Below are 23,502 nucleotides of genomic sequence, written 5' to 3' on the forward strand. Positions count from 1 at the left end.
TTCTATTCCTTGTCTTTACCAATGTATATTCTTTCATCCAACCTAACTTACCAAGAGCTCAACTTCTAACCCAAGCTTTCCCCAAATTAAATTCACCTATTAATTTATGTCCCCTTTGAGCTCAAGTCTGTGGACTGCATTTTAAGTACCACTGCTTAAGTTTTCTGCTGCAGGTGGGCATATTCTCTCTCTCGGTATATACCAGGATTGCAAGGAGGTCAAGTAAGGCAGAGATTTTGGCCTTGACTTATGTGTAAGTATGTGCGTTCTCTGACTCCTCTCAACCTCTCCCCAGTCCCCCAATATTTATGCTTCTGATCTAAAGTCACTACCAGTCAATGGAGACAACTGCTTGCCTTAGTGACCCTAACATGACAGTGTGGAGCTGCAGACAGGTGAAGGAAGGGCAGAATGACCTTGCTCTTTATTATGCAGGCTGCAAAGTTCCTTTTTGGCTTTATATAAGCCAGTTCCTCTCCCACAGTGGGGAGGATTTGGCTGCTTACTGGGAAGGACAAAAGTTGGAATTTGGCCAAAGAACTGACAGCACTGTCACCAGACCCAGAATCCTAGTATATGTCAACGATTGAGGCAGAGCTGTCTCTGTCACATGCTCTCCGGACCTACTCGAAATAACTAATTTAATAGCAAAGACTTCCTGGGTGTCTTTTTTTTTGTGCCTGGAACCATTCTAAGTGTGTACTCATTTACTACAGCAAACTGATGAGGCAGATGTAATGATGATCTCTGTTTTACTCACGGGGACACAGAAGCATAGAGAGATAAAGACACTTGTCCAAGAGCAGATGACTCGTACGTGGCAGACCAGAGATTCAACCTCAGGCAATCTTGCTCCAGAGCCTGTTCTCTCAACCCTGCATTAAACCACATCTGAACACACAGAGTGTCATTGCCGCACATCTCCCCCAGTGAACTATTGATCTGTTCATTAGGGATGTAGGAGCACCCACTGTTGTGCAAAGAGCAGGGGGTTCAAAGACAAATTAGACATCATCTCTGCTCTAAGCAACACCACAATGAGGTTGGGAAACCAATAGAAAAATAGGTCATGGAGATCTTACATCCCTCTGGACTATTTTTTGACTTTGTTTATTTTGAGAGAGACAGAAAGCATGTGCACATGCACGTGAGCAGGGGAGGGGCAGAGAGAGGGAGAGGGAGAATCTCAAGCAGGCTCCCTGCTGTCAGAGCAGAGTCCAATGTGGGGCTCAAACTCAAGAAATATGAGATCACGACCTGAGCTGAAACCAAGAGTCGACATTCAACCAACTGAGCCATCCAGGCGCTTCTAGACTATTCTTAATCTACTATACCACTATCTTCTGGCGTAAAACAACTGAAGGTGTTTTACCTTTATTGTTTTATTAAGTATTAGTTGGTTAGAGTTACCAGAACAAAGTACCAGAAGCTGGGTGGCTTTCAACATGGAAGTTTGTCGTCTTATAGTTCTGGGATCTAGAAGTCCAAGATCAAGGTGTCAGCAGGGGTGGTTTCTTCTGAGGACTCTCTCCTTGCTTTATGGATGACCATCTTCTCCCTGTGTCTTTACAAGGTATTCCCTCTGTACCTGTGTCCAAATTTCCTCTTCTTATAAGGACATCAGTCAGATTGGGTTAGGGCTCACCCTAATGACCTCATTTTAACTGAATTACCCTTTTAAAGACCCTTTCTCTAAACACAGACACATTCTTAGGTACTGGAGTTTGGGACTCCAATATGTGACTTTGGGGGGTAGGGTGGGGGACACAACTCAGCCCATAACTTGCATTAACTCTGACCAACTTCTCCTGATAGTGCTTTGACATTTTTAATGACAGTACACCCCCAGCATTTGTAAGAATTGAAAAACTTTCTCAGCCTAAGACAGGAAAAGAAGAATATAATTATGCATACTGTAAGCAAAGTGTATAATTAAGATGTTGTGAATGATTCCTGGGGACATGCTTTTGGTTATTCAAAAACACAGCCTAGAATTGTTTTCACAGGCTAATTTGAAGTGCTTCTCATCACAGGATATTACATATATGTGCAGCATGAAGTGAAGTTTATCCTAATAACAAAAATACAGTTTGAACTGCCCTTTTTTAATCCCCCAGAAGTGGTTAGTGTATCTCAAACATCTTATAGAGCAGAATAAAACTGAGAATTGGCCCTGAAAATGAGGATAGAGCAAATCGAAGGGCTGGGAAGACCTTACTACATAATTTATAGTGAGATCCATTATCTACATCAGCAAAATAGAGGGCAACGCTTCCTGTGAATAAATTTCACTTTCTTTTGATACATATAAATAACTAAATAGTAAAAGAACAAATGGATGACATTTTGTGATTTGCAATGTGTTATATTAAAGTAACAAAGTCATCACAGACTGAAATAATAGACAGTCCATATTCATTTTTTCAAGAGGGCAGACTATTCCCTCCTAGACTAATTATTTAGCTATGTTAAAACTTAATACCTTTAAAAAGAATTCTCATGTTTTCCTTTCATATAACTAGCAAAATTTCACCGTGTGGGTGTTCAACCCACCCTCCAGTGACACAGGCAATAGAACTGAATTCCTAAGTGGCTTTCATCTTGACATTGTGTTACCCACTGAAGAGTCCCTGTGGCATAATATAATTCTCTAATAAAACTTCACAGTTCAAACCTTCATGTATTTCTAATGATTCATAGCAGCATTTCCCCAAATTGCTTGAGACGGACTAATTGCATAAAAGCCATTGTTAAAATTGAGTAAATGACAATTTTATCCCTGTTACTAAACTACATATTTCTTTGGACAGAAATGAAAGATTTGTAAAAGGACACATGGCAGACTGACATCATGCTTATTTCCGAGAATTAAATATTTCCCAAAAATATCTATCTGTTAAATCCATTAGAACAGCTTTTCATTTCTGAATTTTCTGTGAAGACTTTCATTTTATCATGGCAACACATCGCCTTCGTCAGGGAATTTCAAATTATATGTAAATACAAATGTTATAAGGATTAAGAAAATCATGCCCCTGCCACAAAATCCTGAAAATTTGGCACCCAAGGAGGCACAGAAAAATTTAAAATAAACAAACAAAACCACTCCCATAATGCTGGAATTGTTGTATTCTGTTTTAAGGTAAAATGTTAGGTTAGATAATATTTCAGTTTTCTCCTAATTCTAATATTACAGCAACTCTCTGATTCTTCCAGATTATTATCAACCTACCTAGAATAGTATATTTCAAAAAATTAAGTGTTGACTTAACTTACTCTTGTCATAGCATTGTTTAAATATGTTTAAGTATAAAACTGGGTTTCTTCTGTGCTATTTTTACAATTCTTTAACAACTGTAAAAAACCAAAGCTTATTTGCAAATCAAATAATACAAAAATTAATTTAATATACCTGATTCATTAATTCATTCATTCATTCATTCCAGAATTGTTTACTGAGTGTGTACTATAGTCCAGGAACTAATCCAGGTCCTAGAGTTACAACAGTAAAGAAAGTAGATGAAAATCCCTGCCCTCTTAAAATTTAAATTCTGGTGGTGGGAGGGTAAGAAGGAGAGGAGAAAGACAGTCAATAAAATCAACTGTATACTATGTTAAATGGAGATCAGTACGGGGGAGGGGGAAGAGCAGGAAAGGAAGTGGATAATGTAAGAGGAGAAGTATCCATTTTCAATGAAGTGAACAGGGAAGCAAAGATTTGAACAAGGTCTGGAGAAGGTGAGGTGGTGAGCCACTTGGATACCTTGGAGAACAGCTTTCCAGAGGGAACAGCCGGTGAGGAGACCCTGAGGTGAGAGGCATCCACAGGGAACAGCAAGGAGGCCTGTGTGGCTGCAGTGGAGTGAACCAAGAGGATGTGAAGGCACATGGGGACAGGGATGTAGGGACGTTGACTGGGGCCACATAGGGCATTCTGAAAGCCTTCCTTTTTCCCTGAGTGAGATGGAACACCACTGGAGGCTTTTGAGCAAAGGACTGACACTACCTGTCTTCTGTTTTAGCAGGATTACTCAGGCAGCTGTGTCAGGGAGGCCAGGGTAGAATAAAAGCTATTTCCAAGGGGCATGATTTTTCTGGAGCAGCATTCCTTGAGTCTCTCTTCTCCCTGTCTCTGACTGATGAGATTGGAAGAAAAAAATTAGTAATGTTCCATTAACCCTTTCCTCTCCACTCTTTGGAATCTGCCTGCCTACAGAGAGGGTGTGGTCTGCGTGTCTCCCTCAGCCATGCTGTGAGCTTCAGTGAGGCAAGGTCTACCCTGCAGGGATGTTCTCTTGTTCTTTAAGGGGTGAATCCGCTGGCTTACCACAGGGAGGAGATGTTAGCAGGCCCACTTGGCTGAGATCGCACTACTTGGGCCAAGACTGCTATGTTTTCACCAAAACCCATTTCCTCTAGCTTTTGGACATAGAACTAGACTGAATTCCCCGCTTTCCCAGTCTTCCTTAGTGTTAGGTCAGGCCTCGTGGCTGAGGCAACCAAATGTGAGCTGAACTGATGTGAGCCACTTCCACTACTGGCTCATAAAAACCTCCTGTGTAGTCTTTCACAGTCTCTCTCTCCAGCCTATTGACCGGAAGTAGAGACTTCAGGAGAATGTTCCAAAACCCTAGAGGATGATGGAGTCACATTATGGAAGATCACTGAATGACCAACCATATTGATGGGCACCTACCAAACAGGAACATCCTTAATGGATTTCACATGAGCAAGAAATAAACTTTTGTTGTATTAAGCTACTAAGATTTTGGGGTTGGTTTTTTAACAAAACAGCATTACTTATCATAACAAATACAGTCACATTCTCCAAAGAATTTTTTTTTTTTTTTTTTTTTTTTTTTTTTTTTTTTTTTTTTACCAGTAATAAAGCTAAGATACTGCCTCCACCTGTCTGGATCCTAGTCTACTTCTCAATTTGTTTTAATCTTGAGTGGAAAGACTGTTATTTATCGATTCCTTAAGCCTCCAACAGATTGTACTGTTCTCTAGGTGCAGATAATAAACTTGTCTTGTGTGAGATATAGGACCTATAAGATGGGCACCAGCAGAGCTATTTGGTAGGTTTCCTATCTAAGAGTGTTCCAGATTTTGGCTAATATTCAATGGCAACTTTGTGTAAGGAGCCGTGTATAGTCTCATTCCAAATGTTGATTTTTTTTTTTTTTTTTACCTTTGAATTATATCCTCAACAAGTTTTTCTGTGAGCCATATCACTGGTAATTACAGTTTTTGTATATCATTCCTAGGGACTTCATAGGGACTTCCATTTTCATTCAAAAATGAGAAGATGGGCTAACCTATACTTTAAGGATAGTTAATTTGTATTATATGATGATACATGCTGACTCCTTTTCCTAAACAACGAAATTAAAATTCTCTGAATGATGTGAACAATTTTTAAATTAAGCAAACAATTATTATTATTATTATTATTATTATTATTATTATTATTATTTGTAATCATATAATAATTGAGGTTGGGATAAAAAGTGTTGGGGAAGGTTTCAGTCTCTACAAGGAATGTTTCACCTGCAGATGTTTTTCCTCCCCAGGGTCAAAGTCTCTGTTATTTAGATCCACAGTGTGATGTGAATTTAAATTGCTTTGACTCAGTCCAGTGGACCAATTCTGTCTCTGACCCATTAAACGCATGTCCCTCAGTAATATAAAATAGTAAATTCAATTGTTGGTTAGATCACATCTCCTCTTCCTGAGTCCTAGAGAGATTTAATCAGTGAAATTAAGTTCTCCTCTCCAATGTATCAGGAAAAGGGACCAGCAAGAGGCTGTAGGTGGGAGGCAACAGGGCACTGAAAATGTCTGACACACTGAGGCAGCTGATGGTTGCTGTTCATCTGTCCTGACGCAGTGATAGCCTGACAATCGGACTCCTCAAATCTTCACAAGATCTAAAAGCTGGGAACCTGAACCATGGTAGAACCTGAGCATTGGATCTTCCATAACATACATTTTTCCATATAGGCCTTGACCCATGAGAGACTTTTTTTTTTTCCTTTGAGAGAGAGGGTGCAAGTGAGCAAGGGGGAGAGAGAGAGAGAGAGAAGGAGAAAGAGAAAGAGAAGCTAGGCTCACAGGCAGAGGGGCTCATGTTTTTACTCAAAGCAGGATTCGAGCTCATCTGATGTGGGACTTAAACTCATGAACTTGAGATCATGACCCGAGCCGAAGTCAGATGCTTAACAACTGAGCCACAAAGGCACCCAAGAGACTTCTATTTTGGGTAAATAGATGACATGATTTGTCTTTCCTTTTTTGTCTATACACCAGATAATGAGATTTTTCTCTTTCTTTTTGGAATACCTGGTTTTAAAGATTATTCAATTTAGTATAGCCACGCCAAATACAGCAAGAGTTGAAATACACAGTAAATCACTGGCCAGCCCACAGAAGTTACTATGTGATAAATGGTCAACTATACTATTCACAAGAACACACACACATACTCACTCACTCACTCCTATTAATTGGAAATGATCTGTCTATATTTTAGTTATATAGCCTGTTGAGTTTCTTAAAATTGTCTTTATAATAGCTTTATGTTTCTTTATTGCCTGCCTCATATTAAGCTAGGCTTCATAATATTTTACACTTTGCATGTTTTTATTAGTTTCATCTTATTTATTTTAAATGAAAATATTTCTAACTCAATTTGTATTTATTTATTCATAGGCCAGTGTTTATTTTCTTTTTGTCACCTTAACAGTATTTTGTAAACTATTTAAATTCTATACAGTTTTAGCTGCCATTTAAAAACTTATATAACACACCTAATTTCGGTAAAGTTCAGGAAATTATTTAGCTAATTATGAACACTGACCATTGTGGGAGTTGAGGTATAACAGTTATTACCTATTATTATTGTTTTAAATACTTACTTTTTTCTTTTCTTTTTCTTTTCTTTTCTTTCTTTCTTTCTTTCTTTCTTTCTTTCTTTCTTTCTTTCTTTCTTAATTATCCAAATTATCCATGGTTCTCAGCCTGGATTGCTTTTTTTTTTTTTAACATTTATTTATTTTTGAGACAGAGAGACAGAGCATGTGGGGGAGGGTCAGAGAGAGAGGGAGACACAGAATCTGAAACGGGCTTCAGGCTCCGAGCTGTCAGCACAGAGCCCGACGCGGGGCTGGAATTCACGGACCGTGAGATCATGACCTGAGCCGAAGTCGGACACCCAACCGACTGAGCCACCTAGGCACCCCAACCTGGAATGCTTTTAAAATTATCATCATCAGAGCCCTAACTCAGGTCAACTGAATCCAAATCTCTGCAGCTATTATACAAAAAGAAAAACAAAACAAAGAACCTTCCTAGGTGATTCCAGCATGTAGCCAGGGTTGAGAATAATGGTTTATTCCAAAGTTTGAGATCTGGACCTAAGTGATTTGAATGTTCTCTTTCCTGCAACTATCATCACCAATAAATCTGAGGATGTGAATTGAGAATTAAAATTTAAGAGTAAGGCACCTGGGTGGCTCAGTCGGTTAAGCGTCTGACTCTTGATCTCAGCTCAGGTCATCTCATGGTTTGTGAGTTTGAGCCCCCTGTCTGGCTTTGTGTTTACAGAGCAGAGCCTCCTTGGAATTCTCTCTCTCTGCCTCTACCCCACTCATGCTCTCTCTCGCTCCAAAAAAAAAAACAAAAAAAAAAACTTTAAAAACAAATCCCCAAGATCACTCCTATATTTGGCAAGAAAGTTAAATATAGACAAAACAAACACGTATATGAATATGTATATGTATACGGGCATATATTTTTATTTTCTATCTAATAGTGATCCTTGCCAACTATTTGCTTAAATAGCACAGGAATGATCCCCACTATAGTGCATTACACATTTGGGATCCTCATTTAATGCCTCATAAGCTGCTGTAATAGCAGAAGTAGTAATAAGTTATAGTGGTAACAGTATTTACTTTGTGTTTGCTATGCACTTTTGAGAATTTGAGCCTTTCTATTTTGCAAATATTTTTATTATTTCCTTTTTATATGCTCTATAGTAATGTCTCCATTGTATGCCTTCATTTGAGTTTTATAAAGGGTCAATGTTGAAATGTCCATTTGAACATGACTGTGTATTTTGCAAAAAAACAGAGACATTATTATTATCCTACAATAACAAATACAGTGAAAGTGATTATACTGAAATCAGTTATAAAGAAAAAATATATCTTTTAGGACAAATTGCCTTTATTCTTTTGTCAAACAAATAAAAAACTACTTAATCCAATGTTTCCTTCTACACCCTATTAGGAAATTTTGACCAAACTTAGCACTCAAGAACAGTGATTAAAACATTCTTGTGCTGGTCACATTTATCTTTATACTCTTTTTAATTGATTTAGTTTTCTCTTTTAATTGGCCTAATTTCTACTACATTTGATTTTATAAATCTATACCAATTGTTTTCTGGAATAAGCACAATGAAAATGTGAAATAAATGTCTTAAATGGCCAGGATTGTCTTTCAATCTAGACCTTACAGAAATTTCCATTTTTAAAGTTCAAGCCAGAACATATATTGTTCTGTTCTAATATCTATACCTATAAATACTATACTATCACATTTAATGCTTAGCTGAAGCAGCATGTTTTTGTTACTGGTGGTACCTTGATCAATTAGCTTGTCCCTTCCTTCTTTCCTTTCCTTTCCTTTCCTTTCCTTTCCTTTCCTTTCCTTTCCTTTCCTTTCCTTTCCTTTCCTTCCTTTCTTCCTTCCTTCCTTCCTTTTCTTCCTTCCTTCTTCCTACACATATTCATTGAGAATCTATTTACTAAGTGTCAGTCCTTTCTAAACATAGAAATATAGATAAGCTCTCTGCTTTCATGCCATTTATTTCTAGTATTTAGGAAAGAACCATATAGTTCTATAGAAAATATTGTCCAAAGTAATTAAGTATGCCTTTTCTACATATCCTTTTATGAAAAAAATGTATATATAATTGTCCCATCCTTATCTTTTTTCACAAAAGGAATCATCTCTATCAGAAATTTTCTGGTGCCTAGACATATTTGTGCCCCTAAAAGCATTAGTAAACATCAACTACAAAATTCAGCACAATAGCCACATAGTCTATTATGAAGTCAATCTTCTACATAAAATTCACGTTCATCCCTAAGTAACTGGACTGGGATTCTCAAAAACAAAGAATCATTAAGAACTAGAATCCAAAACAACTGTATAGAGTATGATAATTGCTAATTGTAGAATACTTCAACAAAATACAAGCTTTATCAATGTGGCATAGCTGCCGGTAAGTGGGTTGGGAAGGCTGGTCAGATACATACTGTGAGGATCCCAATTATGTTTTGGAATAATGGCTTTTGAGCAAATGCATGTCAGATTACAGATCACAAAATCTTATCCAGTCAAATGGTGGTTATAATTCTTAACAAAAGAATAAGCCCCATATATCCAATATGGTGAAGATTTTGCTTCTCCCCACATGCTTTGTCCCCCCACCCCCACCCCAGCCAAGAGATGGGAAAGATAATAATTGAAGGGTCCCACCCCCTCCTAGGGAGGGTATTCAGGGGAAGTATCTCTCAGAAGGTGGAATTTACAATTAAAGACAGAAGCATTAGCCCTGTGAATGGATAGGGAAAGAGCATTCTAGATAGAGGAATAACGTGCAAAAGCCCTGAGGAGAAAGGGACTGAAGCTTGCCACATTTGAGGATCCAAAAGAAAGCACTATGGCTGAGGTGATTAAGGGGAAGGTATCAGCCTCAGGAAAAGCAGGGACAGATCACAAAAGCCATAAACTCATTTAATGAGGTAGTGGTGACAGACCCAATCAGATTTATATTTTAAATTCACCTTAACTGCTGTGTTGAGTCCCGTGGAGGAGGGAAGCCCTTATTCTGGTTGGGAGACTACGGTATTCATCTTGATGAAAAGGGCTGGTAGGACTGAACTAAGGCGGCAACAGGGGACATGGAGAGGAGAGGGTAGGCTTGAGACTTATTTTGAAGACTGAATTAACAGAACTGCCCATTGAATTACATAAATGGGTGGGGTGAGGAAAATGGAGGAATTAAGAACAACTCTTGGCTTGAGTACCTAAGTGGGTGATGGTGCCATTTGCCATATAATGATAAGACTGGGAAGAATTAGGAGCTCAGAGTTTGACTTTACTTTTGTGATATCCATAAATTATCAGTATGGACATGTAAATGAGGCAACAGGGTACATGTGTTTGGGGGTTCCAAGAAAATAGATTCAGGCGTCCTCAGATCAAAGATGAGATACCTACAAATGGAAGGAAATAGATTTCCTAAATAGAGTACAAAATGAAGAAAAGGGGCCGCAGCAACATTTGACTCTTAGGTGCAGAGTCCTAGGGCCCCCCCAACATTTACATATTGAACTGAGAAGCCAAATAGTACTGAGGAAATCAAAAGAGAAGAGTGTCCCAAGCAGAAGGCTGTGGCTGACCATGGCAAGTGTTGCTGAGATTACATAAGGTGAGGACAGAAATGTTTCCATTGGATTTGGCAAAACGGTGTCTTTGGAGACCAGAGACTTTTCCATGAGTGGCTGGGCAGAAGACAGAATAAAGTGGGTAGAGGATGGAATGGGGTGACATTTACTATTGCCTTTGCTTCTGAAAAGTTCTGCTATGAAAAGAGAGAGGAAATGAGGTAGTAGCTGGGGGAGTAGGAAAAGTTTTTTGCTTTCATTTTTTTTTTTTTTTTTTTGAGAGAGAGTGAGTGTGTCAGCAAGGGAGAGGACAGAGAGAGAGAGAGAGAGAGAGAGGGAGAGAATCTTAAGCAGGCTCCACACTCAGCACATAGCCCGACTTGGGGCTCAATCCCACAACCTTGGGATCATGACCTGAGCCAAAACGAAGAGTTGGATGCTCAACAGACTGAGTCACCCAGGCGCCCCAGTAGGAAAGTGTTTTAGGTGATATTTGAGCATGTTTATGTGCTTATAGTCCAGTTAAAATGAATTGATTAATAATGTGGGAGAGGAAGGGGATAATTCTGAAAGCCAAGTCCTAGAGAAGGCAAGAGGGAATAAGATTATGAGCAAAAGAGTTGGCCTTGATAGGCTGGAGGGTGTTTTCTGCATTTAAACAGCAGTGAATGATAAAATGGGGGTAAAAGTAGATTGTTTTTTGATCAGATGGGAGAAAGATGAGAAATTTTTAAGTCTTTCTTTTTCTCATTCAAATTTGTGGTGGGATTGTACGCTAAGAATAAGAAACTAAAATATTTAAAGAGGAGTGGAAAGTGAACTGATAGAGAAACATGGCAGCATTTCTGGGAAGGGCCAATGTGGGCCTTACATCCTACATATAATCTGGTCAGTAGTGACATCTCTGATAATAAATGATAATAGTAGACGTGAGTGGGAACTCTCCTTGACTCCCATCACCCCAGTGCTCTCCATGGTGTAACTGGATGAACTGGCTGGCCATGCTGGTGTCACCTTCCTCGAAGTTTCATTCCCACCATACTCAAAGAGGAAATCATTTCCAAAGACAGAAAGCCTCTTCTTTTGTCAAGAGCACTGAGTAGCTAGAAATTCCAAGTAAGTTCTTGGGATCCATTTGGAGACCCTAATAGAGTCAAGTCTAAACAGCAACAATAACAGGAAAGGAAATACACAGTCGTATGCAACCTGACTAAGAGAATCATTAAATCCACAGAAAGGGAGAGTTGGACAGGTCTGTAGAAATCATCAGTTCTGACACCCTCTTTTTATAGAAAAGAGACTCTGAAGGGATTGTCTCAGCTGTCACGTTAGTCACTGGTAGCACTGTGGCAAGAACTCAGCCTGGATAACATACATGACAACAGGCAGAGGGCCCGCTTCTGAGGGAAAATACACAAACGTTATTTTCTATCCCTTGTTCCTTTTGGGTATCCTCACTTTGTGGCGGAAGAATCAGTCAGTGGAAATACATGAATGCTGTCGTCTTGGGAGGGGTCTCTATTACTACAGCTCAATGGGTGTTTAGGAATTAGTATCAAGAGGAAAGTATGCCCAAATGAGTGATTAGTCGTCCGGCAGACTTGACCTAAATAGCAAATTAGGCACCGAGCTGAGATTAAGACCTGACACCAGTGCCCTTCAGGCCTAAGTCTGTCTCCCTCAATTGTGCCGGTTGCTGTTCACCCACCCAGTGGCAATGGGCTTCATCAGAAAAGGGAAACTATTTATAAAAGCATCCCTCCAAACAGCCAAATAGAAAGGGCAGGAAAAGGCCTGGATTCTTTCCCCTTCAATAATTCTGACAAAGTATCATTGAAAGCTGCTTGTGTCTAACAGCAGTCACGGACGGTCAGCATGCAATGTTCTGAATGTCTTTCTTGTCCTGTAGATACAGCCTCTCCCATCCAGCTTTCTGGTGAAAGAGGGTGAGATGATCTTTAAAAGCACAGGAATAGAAATGAAGCCAGTTTTGGAAAATGTCCCCAATGAAACATAATCACTTGGAAAAAAATTAATAACCATATGAAAAAATAATATGAAAAAGAAAAAAAGAAACAGATGTATTGTGGTGAAAAAGTTTTCTGTTGGTTTTGGCTCAAGTCCCAAGTGAATTTTTTCTAGCTGACTTTAGTCACTCAAAAAATTTCATGCCATAAAATTGTTTGGAAGGGTTCTGGTTAATGAGAAGGGCAAAGAAGCCCAAATTAAAAGTCAGAATTATATCAAAGGCTGAAATAAGAGGAACTCATTTGATAATTCAAAGGAGCAAAAAAGAAAAAAGGTTATTTTTAGCAAAGTTTGCTATTGTTCTGAAATTTGAGAAATTGGTAAGGGAACAAAGAGCAAAGAAATGAGTACCGTTAGTTTCCTGCACACTCTCCAAGAAACTTTTCCATAACCTTGCGTTTCCATGTGCAGCACTTGTAGCAGAAGTGACTGGGATTGCTGGATTCTGGAAGTTCTCCCGCTTTGCCTGTGTAGCTAGTACATGGTCTCAAAGAAGCAGGACAGCCCATCACCAGTAGGTGGTAAGCTGGCTGTGGATGGAGGTAAAAGTGAACACAGGCTGGCTGGAGTGAACAAAGAAATTAGCCAGAGGCAAAAGAAACCGAGTTACAAAATGGAGTCAAGTTAATGAGCAGGATGGTGAATATCTAACACAAAGAGAAATCCAAGGGCAGTAGTATAGCTCCTAAGCCCATAGTCTCTAGTCAGACTTCTGGTAATAAAATCCCCACTCCTGCACTTGCTGGTTGCATATCCTCAGGCGGGTTACTCCACTGCTTTGAGTTTCTGTTCCCTCATTTATGTAATGGGACCGATGATACCTACCTCATAGAGTCATCGCAAGAATTAAATAAGAGTCTTCGTAAAATGCTTAGAATAAATAGCACCTACTATTGGTGGGGATGCAAACTGGTTCAGCCACTCTGGAGAACAGTATGGAGGTTCCTCAAAAAATTAAACCCAGGACTACCCTATCATCCAGCAATTGTACTACTAGGTATTTACCGAAAGTATACAAAAATACAGTTTTGAAGGGCTACATGCCCCCCAGTGTTTATGGCAGCATTAACAATAGACAAACTATTGAGAGAGCCCAAATATCCATCAGGTGATGGATGGATAAAGAAGAGGTGGTGTGCACACACACACACACACACACTGGAATATTACTCAGCCATCAAAAGCATGCAATCTTGCCATTTTCAATAACACGGATGAAGCTAGAATGTATTATGCTAAGTGAAATAAGTCAGTCAGAGAAACACAAGTACCATATGATTGCACTCATATGTGGCATTTAAGAAACAAAACAGATGAGGGACGCCGAGGTGGTTCAGTTGGTTAAGCGTCTGACTTTGGCTCAGGTCCTGATCTCATGGTTCGTGAGTTCAAACCCCACGCTGGGCTCTGTGCTGACAGCTCAGAGCCTGAAGCCTCCTTCAGATTCTGTGTCTCCCTCTCCCTCTGCCCCTCTCCAGCTTGCACTCTGTCTCTCAAAAATAAACATTACAGAACAATTTTTTTAAAGAAACAAAACAGATGAACACATGGGAAGGGGGGAAAAGAGGAGGGAGGGAAACAAACCATAAGAGACTCTTAACAACAGAGAACAAACTGAGGGTTGATGGAGGGATCTGCGTGGGGGATGGGCTAGATGGATGATGGGTAGTAAGGAGGGCACTTGTTGGTATGAGCACTGGGTAATGTAAGTGATGAACCACTGGATTCTACTCCTGAAACCAATATTTCAGTGTATGTTAACCAGCTAGAATTTAAAGTTACAAAAAAGAAAGAAAGGGGCGACTAGGTGGCTCAGTCGGTTAAACGTCGGACTTCAGCTCAGGTCACGATCTCGTGGTCCATGAGTTCGAGCCCTGCAGCGGGCTCTGGGCTGATGGCTCAGAGCCTGGAGCCTGTTTCCGATTCTGTGTCTCCCTCTCTCTCTGCCCCTCCCCCGTTCATGCTGTGTCTCTGTCTCAAAAATAAATAAAACATTAAAAAAAAATTAAAAAAAATAAATAAAAAAAAGAAAGAAAAGAAATAGTGCCTAAATATATATATTAAGTGCTCAAAAATTGCAACTCTTCATTACTATGTATTATTTAACACATGTATTGATGATTACTATCATCAGACATTTCAGCAGATGCTTGGAATATGAGCAGGAGTAGGGTGTCCTGCATGGACCATCCACACAAGCCCAGTTCTTGGTAAAACTCTCTCTGCTAACTGTGATACTCAATCAACCTGGTTCATTCCTCCCTGCATGTTTTCATTTCTATGTAGATTTTTTTTTTTTTTTTTTGCTCTCACCTCTCACTGAATTCTTCTTACACGTCTGTTTAAATAATTACCACGTTATACCTTCACAATTCCCTTGGATGATAACGTCTGTCACCAAAATTAGATTCTGAACTCCTTGAAAGGGGTCCCCTGTCGCATTCCTCTTAGCCTCCAGCACAGGAACTAACACAAGCTAGGTGACTGCATATACATAAACGAATACATTGACTTTCTTTACATTTTTCTGGACATTAAAATTTCTAGATTCTGTTCCCTTCGATTCCTCTTGTCTTGACCTGTCCTGGAGTCTTTCTCACTCTTCTATGTGCCCAATATTCATTGCCCTTTAGACTCTTCTTCCAGGGCTGCCTGGGTGGCTCAGTCAGTTGAGCATCCGACTTCGGCTCAGGTCACGGTCTTGCATTTGTGACCCTGAGCCCCACATTGAGCTCTGTGCTGTCAGTGCAGAGCCCACATTGTATCCTCTGTCTGCTTTCTCTGCTGCTCCCCATCTCTCTCTCTCTCTCTCAAAAATAAGTAAATATTAACACACACACACAAATAATCTTCTAGTAGGTCTTGGAGGAGGTGTAATCACTCCAGTATCAAAGAGAAAACTGTGTCTCAGCACAGTAAAATTGCCCATGTGGCAGGATTGAGATTCTCATCCTGGTTTGCCTGGCACCAAATCTCCCATTCTTCCACTCCAGCACATTGCCCTGAACAAACATGGAAGATGGAGAAGAGGAAAATATCTTTAGGACAGAACACATGAAACACAGTAACACAGGATGTTTCTGCATAAAATACCAATTTAAAAAATTATGCCAGCCCTTACACAAAAGGGCATGTGAATCCCCTATTATATTTTGAGGATTCTTCCCCTTTCACATTCCTGTGGGATATATTTTTGGAGGGTTTTCCTCCTTTTCAGTCACGGGAATAGTTATTTAGGAACTTACTGTGAAAAAAGGACCTATACTGAGAAACTGAATGGGCACCAATTTCCTAAAATTATAATCAGTGTAAAATTAAAAGGACAATATAGCTCAAACACTGTACATTCAATCTTTTCCACATTAAACTTTTATTAAACTATTAAAATATGTACATGTAAGAGGAACTGTATTTTCAAACGTTTGCATTCAGTTTTTTTAAAAGTCTGTAGTAGATTGGGGCACCTGGGTAGCTCAGTAGGTTGAATGTCTAACTTCGGCTCAGGTCATGATCTCACAGTTCTTGGGTTCAAACCCCACATCGGGCTTTGGGCTGACAGCATGGAGCCTGCTAGGGATCCTCTCTCCCTCTCTGCCCCTCCCTCGCTCATGCAGGCACTCTCTTTCCCTCTTTCAAAAAGAAATACATACTAAGAAAATAAAAAATAAATATCTACAGTAGAGGGATGGCTGGCTGGCTCAGTCAGTAGAGCATGTGACTCAATCTTGGGGTTGTGAGATCAAGCCCCACGTTGGGGGTAGAGATTACTTGAAAAATTAAAAAAAAAATTTAAAAAGTCTATGGTAGGGGCACCTGGGTGGCTCAGTCAGTTAAGCGTTTGACTTCAGCTCAGGTCATGATCTCATGGTCCATGAGTTCAAGCCCTGTGGCGGGCTCTGTGCTGACAGCTCAGAGCCTGAAGCCTACTTTGGATTCTGTTTTCCTCTTTCTCTGCCCCCCCCCCCATTTGCACTCTGTATAACTCAAAAATAAATAAACATAAAAAAAATTTTTAAGTCTATGGTAGAATTTCTTTTGAACACACAGCGCACATTAATGGCAAGATGCAAAAGCAGTGTCGAGGCTGAATGCTCTGTAAGGAAAGTCCTATTTGCTAACATTTGGAGAAATGGGGCACTGCCATTCTCTGCTGGGGCTACTCTTTGTTTCTGACTCAGACACATACATGTTTCATGCATTTAAGTCAGACCTACCTCCACCCTGGAGAAACTTATAAATTCTATTTGGCCTGGGCTGCTTGGCTGGAGGAAAGAGTCCCCCTTTAGGCTGGGACTCACCGCTAAACTGCCTTCTGGTGATATTTCAAAAACTATTTTAGGGAGCTCAGTTTACTCTGGGACACAGTATATGAAGAGAGGCCAATCTTTGGAATCGGAATTTAGCCATCCTGCATGCGTCAATAACTTAAAAACTGTTCCTGTGCTTTGATCCAGCAATCTTCCTCCTGGGATTCTATGCTGAAGCAAATTATCTGAAATTGCCATTTGGGTATCTCTAGGCACCTTGAACCTAACCTATTCAACACTCTTGATTCTGACCTCAACCAGCTCCTCTGACAACTTTTCTCATCTTAGAAAAAGACGACTCCATTCTGCCAGTTTATTTGGCTCCAAACTCTAGAGACCTTCTGAAATTATCTTTTTTTTCATGCCACATTTCAAATGCATCAGTGAATGCTGTTTGTTCTGTCTTCACAATGTATTGAGGATCACTTCTCACCTTGTTCATTGCCACCTTCGTGGCACAAGTCACTATCCCCTGCTTCCTGAATTACTATTATAGTGCGCCATACTTGCACCAACACAGCCAGAGCGACCCTTTTAAGACATGTCAGACTATGCTATTTCCATGCTCAAAACTCGCCAAAGATTTTTCCTCCCATTCAGAATAAAATCCAAAGTGTTCTTACCCTGGACTACAAGGCCCCGTATGAGGGGCGCCCACCTCTCTGGCCTCATCTCCTTTTCTCTTTCTCTTACTCATCTCCAACCTCGGTGGTCTCCTTGCTCTTCTTCAAGCACAGCAAATACAATCTGGCCTCAAGGCCCTTGTATTCGTGCTTCCTTCTTCCTGGTACAACCAGTCTCCCACATAGATACATGGATTCCTTACTTTGAGGATTCTGTTCAAAGGTCATGGCATCACAGCAGCTGATCCCGATGTAAAATAGCACCTTATATAAAATGGGTCGCCCTTTCTCACTGCTGCCATTTTTTCTATAGCATTTGTTACTACCTGCCATAACCTAAGATTGAAAGAATTTGTTTCTTCCTCCATCCCAGAATAAACAAAAGCAAAAAACTTACTTGCTTTATTTCCTAGTGTACTCCCAGCTCAGTGTGTCAAGTAATGTTTCTGGAGGAAGGAAGGGCTGTGCAGGAGGAGAAACCTTAGCACAAAGCTGGAAACTGATTACTCCCCCTAAAAAAGTGGACTTTCGACTTTTTATTTTATCATTAATTGGGTTCTAGCTTCTCTACAATAGCGGCTGTGGAAACCAAGATCTTATAGACAGATTATCATTACTTTTTGGTGGTTTTTTTTTTTTTTGTTTGTTTGTTTTGAACCTTGTAAGAGCAAGTTGCAGACAGAATGCCTCATCACTACTAAATACTTCACAGTACATGTGCTCCTACAAGGACCTTCTTCTCCAAGCTATAATATACTCATCCAAATCGGGTAATCAGCATTGATAAGACACTACCATCCAGCCCACAGGTCCTATTCAATTTTTGCCCAACCGTTTCTTTTTCCTTTATGGTCCAGGAGCCAATCCAGGATCATTTGTTGCATTTAGTTGTCATGTCTCTTGAGTCTCTTTCAATTTGGATTGATTACTTCTTCTTTCTGTCTCTCATAAGCTCAAGAGTTTTAAAGAATGCAGACATTTCCCCTTATAGGATGCCTCTCAGCCTGGGTCCACCCAGTGTTTGCCCACATTCAGATACAGGCCATATGCTGTTGGCAAGACATGTGACAGAAATAAGGCTGTGCTCTTTTCAGCACAGCACACGGGGAGCCACGTGGTGTAACTCATTCCACGACTGGTGATGCTCATTTTGTTCACCTGGTCAACCTGGTGTTTTCCAGGGTTCCCTTCAAAAAATTCATGATTTCCCCTTTGTAATCAATCCATATTTTTTCAGAAGATACTTCAGGACTAGGCTAACATCCTGCTGTATGTCAAACATCCACTCACCACTCTGAGCATCCATTGAAGACTCTAGACTTGGGTGGCTCAGTCAGTTAAGCACCCGGTTTTGGCTCAGGTCATGATCTCATGGTTCGTGAGTTGGAACTCTGCGTCTGGCTCTGTGCTGACAGCTCAGAGCCTGCAGCCTGCTTCAGATTCTGTGTCTCCCTCTTTCTCTGCCCCCTCCCTTACTTGCACTTTGTCTCTGTCTCTCAAAAATAAATAAACATTAAAAAAACAAACTCCAGACTGAATTAATCAACACTACTGAATGGTGACTTTCAATTTTCATCAATCTTAATAGCTCGAATTCAGCCGTAAGGAAGAGCTGTCTCTTCTCCCCGTATATTTATTTATTCTATCAATATTTATTGATTAATTTATATTAACACAGATTCATAGATTCCTGTTTTATCCAACAGGTTATAATCAGTTACTATCATTCTTTATTTTGACACTCAAATTGTCCCAGATTTGGCCAGTGGGAGCTCCATCCAGCTGGCTCATATGTCCTTTTGGCATGTTCCCATCATGCTTTGAGCACTGCCCTATAAGAGTTCCAGACTTACTTTGGACTTTCCCAGCTCAAGCCCTGGTTCCTTTTACTGGAGGAAACCAAGATCTGTTGGCCACTTGATGTAACCATTGCTTCTAGCCTCTGAATGAAGAGAGCTATGGTGTATACATGTGTGATTTCACACCTACTTTTAATCTAATCCAATGCTTCAGGGTTCTTCAGAGTTTCCTTTCTTTCCAGATTTGTAAAATTTTTTCCAACACTAAGAAACCTGTCTCCCATTATATTCAATATTTTACTTATTTGCCCACTGCTCCTGTAATGAATCAATTTCCCAGCCAGGATGCTGCCTCCTTGACCCTGTCATCTCTTCAGGTTCTAACTTTTCTAAGAGAAAGAAAGGATAAGCCGTAGTCACGCATTCTTAACGATACAGATTCTCCACGTGTTGTGGCTGGAGAAAAACTGCTAAGAGATAAAAAGGTTTGGGGAACCACCTTGGTTTGCTAAGGCATCTGTACAGAAACTAGCTGGGAGTTTTCAGCCAATGGACTGTTCGCTCAGATCTCTGGTGGTTCAGGGACCAACAGCCAGGCAATCTCCATGCCTGCCTCCTTGGCATTAGGTACTATAAAAAGCACTGTCCCAATTGCCTAGAATCCTATTTTCTAAAATGAGCAAGTCAGGAAAACACACAAAACCAGCACATCAAATACCATAGAGACAAATTCGTCTAAGTAGATCTCCTTGTGCCTGCTTCTAATTTGGTATAGCTGGGGCTCCTTGCTCTCCCAAACAGTCACCAGCTGTTTGTACTGCTTCTGGGAAAAGAGAAGTTGTGCTGGGGGACTGTTATTAACAGAAAGCTGTAAACATGCTAAGGTCTTACGGAAAAGGTGGACGTTGGTTTTTATCACTGAGTCCTGAGTTTTCTGAAAGAACTCCAGGTGGGACGTTTAATGCAAGTGACTGAGAACCATAACATACATTATGTAGTTTTCTACGGCAGGTACCTCAAGTCAAGGAAACTGTTAAAGTAGAACAACCATCCGAACACTGAAATGATAAGGGGCTGTGCTGTGTCAGTTTTGAGAACATTCTTCTAAAGGGGCTGTGGTCTCCCCTGACTAGTTGTGATCTCTACATATACCTGGAGAACACACCATAAATATTAATAACCCAAAGAAACCTTCCTTGCCTGCTGACTTTGTTAGTCCTCTGTTACCAGTCACGACAACCCAAATAACCACAGTGGAGAAATAGCTCACCCAGTTTCTTATACAGAAAACACCCGTTCTATAAGAAAACGTGTCACCTGTTTGCTTCCAGATGGGAGGAAAGAACACTTGCCTTTATTCCCTCTAATAGAGTGGTCCCTAGACCAGCAGCATTGGCCTCCCCCGGCAACTTGTTAGAAAGGTGTATTCTGGAGCCCTAACCCAGATTTAGTGAATCGAAAATTCCGTGGCAGGGCCCATCAGTCTCCGTTTCAACAGGCCCCACGTGATGCTGATACACACTTCTATTTGGTAGTCACGGCCCTAAGATAGCCCCGGTGTGATGTTGTTAAGTCCTCGCTACCAACTTGCCCTACCCTTTAGACCTAGGATGGATAATTAGGGAGCTCACTTCGGCTCTTCCTGCAAACGCTAAGGCTGTTTACGAGAGGCGCCTTCTTTGGCTATACTTAACGCGCAGGAAGTCGTTCCTGTACTCATAGGTCAAGGGGTCGCTTCCCCCTTTGCCTCCACCTGGACCATATCAAAGATCGCGTTGAATTTGAGACCCGGCAGGGGTCGCTGCTGCCCATCAAGAGAGACCGAGGGAGCGTGGCAAGCGGAGCCCAGAATCTTTGACATCACACTAAGCTCCTCCTTGCACGCACACATTATACACACACACAAACATATACAGACACACACACAGACCGCGTTCTCCCCTCTGTCCTCTCTCCCACTGCCCCCAGGTTCCCCTCCACCGGCAAGTGTGTCCCCGGTGTGGCCACCCGGCGGAGCCGGGAGCGCAGCGCCCACAGCTCGAGGGACCCGGCACGCGGCAGAAAGCGACCGCCGAGCCGGCAGCGGGATCCGCTCGCCCGAGCGCTCAGCGGCGGCGGCCGGGACACCCTCGGCAGCACCCCGGGCTTTGAGGAGCCGCGCCCGCCCCCGCCGGGGCCGGAGCGCGCGGAGCCGCCTCCCCGCACGCTCTTGGGGCCCCTGCCACCCCTATGAGAGAAGCAGAAGCCGGGCCAAGGAGCTGGACACTCGGCAGCTGGACTCCTCCGCAAGCCCAAGCGCCTCCTCCACCCGCGCCCCTCCAGCACCCGTGAAGCGAAATGCTACCGCCAAGCTCCAGCTGAAAGGGGAAGGGGCCGGCGCCATCCCCGCGCTCGGAATCCGGCCCCCGCGGCGGCTGCGCGTCCCGGCCGCGGGCCCGCGGGCCCGGGAGTGAGCAGGAGGAGGAGGAGGAGAGGCCGCCGGCCCGGCTTTGGCCGGGGCCGGGGAGGAGGAACGGGGCGGGGGGAGGGCGCGGGGGGCGGGGAGGGGGCCCCGGCGGATAAAGATGGCAATGTCTCTCATCCAAGCGTGCCGCAGTCTGGCTCTCTCAACATGGCTGCTTTCCTTTTGTTTCGTGCATCTGCTCTGCCTGGACTTTACCGTGGCTGAGAAGGAGGAATGGTACACCGCCTTCGTGAACATCACCTACGCGGAGCCCGCGCCGGACCCCGGGCCCGGAGTGGCGGGCGGCGGCGGCACCGAGCTGCACACCGAGAAGACTGAGTGCGGGCGCTACGGGGAGCACTCGCCCAAGCAGGACGCACGCGGGGAGGTGGTCATGGCTAGCTCGGCCCACGACCGCCTCGCCTGCGACCCCAACACCAAGTTCGCCGCCCCGGCCCACGGCAAGAACTGGATAGCCCTCATCCCCAAGGGCAACTGCACGTACAAGGATAAGATCCGGAACGCCTTCCTGCAGAACGCCTCCGCGGTGGTCATCTTTAACGTGGGCTCCAACACCAACGAGACCATCACCATGTCCCATGCAGGTAAGTGGCCCGGGCGGGTGCGCGGCGGACGCGGGCGGGGGGGAGGGGAGCCCCAGGGGATGGAGGCGCCGAGAAGGATCCAGCGCCCGCCTTCTAGCTCCTTTCTGGGAGGTCTGCGCGGAAGACGCGTCTCTGTTCGCCGGACCTATTAAGTTTTGCTTTGCGTTACTTCGAGGGGGTTTACAAAGAAGGGAGGACTAATCGGATCGCGGGGGAAGGAGGACCAAGACCGGAGAGTGTGTTCGGATTAGACAAGTGTCGGACGTGGGTTAGCTGAGGTGGGCTAACTTCCGAGAAGGATCTGGAAGGTGAAGTTTGGGGGCAGGGCTCACGTATTGTCCTCAGTTGTGGACCTGCCCAGCACCTGTTTGGAACCAGCAGATCTGATAACTCAGCTCTGCACCCGTGTGTGCATCAGGTATACTACTGATGCAGGCGTTTCTGTGTCAGGCGGTGGGTAGGGTTACTGGTGCTGGCAGCTCACCGCCGCTAACTTGCTCCTTCAAGTCAGGTTTCAGGTCTGGGAGATTAAGAGTTTCCCCCCTGCTGGGTTGACGTACATCATAAATAATAATAAAAGCCCTGTGCTCTGTGGCAGTCGGAGAAGCTGACAGGCAGACACGATGGTAAATAATCCTCAACCTGCCAAGAAGAGCATGGTGGCCATAAAGTTATGCCTACTTTTCCAGTATTTCATTATCCTTTGCCTGAGTGGGAGGTTAAATATGCTGAAGGTTTTCTTTCCGGCAAGAATGAGGCGATTTCAGGGTAGAAAGAATAAGCTTTTCTTAATGATTGCAGGGTGCCAGGGCTAGAAATACATTACTGCCCCCAAACTCGTATTTATTTACCCTTAGGCCTGACATGCCAATGCTTCCGCGGTAGGAACCAAAAGAAAAAAAAAAAAAAGTCCTCTCCAGCCTTGTCAGCATAATCAGCTACTTTTAGCAGTCTGGCCTCCTTGAGTTGGGCCCTCCTTCCCCAGAGGGGTTCCTGGGCTGAGGCTGTGGCATCCCCAAGGAGGGGGAGGAAATAGAAATGACAGATGCATTTTCGGACAGTTGTCTAATCAAAAATGTCATTTTCTTTAAAAGCCACGTTTTAATAAACAGTTATGCTACTGAAATGGAACACCAAGCTTTGGCTGTATTGTTGGGGGGGCGGCGGTGCATTCTTGGGGACAAGGTTTTATTCTGAGAGCTGTATTACCTGTTAATGAAGTATAGAATTGGTCTGT

General features: G+C 42.5%; 1 protein-coding gene across 3 annotated transcripts in view; it reads left to right on the forward strand.

Moving 5' to 3' along the window:
• The first annotated feature begins 21,747 nt into the window (after nt 1–21,747).
• Nucleotides 21,748–23,502, forward strand: part of RNF150 (ring finger protein 150) — a 295,154-nt gene continuing 293,399 nt past the window's right edge. For 2 of the 3 annotated variants that reach the window (XM_045466965.1, XM_045466957.1), the window contains exon 1: nt 21,748–22,265. In XM_045466965.1, coding sequence (XP_045322921.1) covers nt 21,782–22,265 — 484 coding nt within the window. In that variant the 5' untranslated portion in view covers nt 21,748–21,781. The remainder of the gene's footprint in view (nt 22,266–23,502) is intronic. The other variant, XM_045466951.1, reaches the window with a different exon arrangement.

The sequence above is a fragment of the Leopardus geoffroyi genome, chromosome B1 (assembly GCF_018350155.1).
Source record: "Leopardus geoffroyi isolate Oge1 chromosome B1, O.geoffroyi_Oge1_pat1.0, whole genome shotgun sequence".
Classification (NCBI taxonomy): Eukaryota; Metazoa; Chordata; class Mammalia; order Carnivora; family Felidae; genus Leopardus; species Leopardus geoffroyi.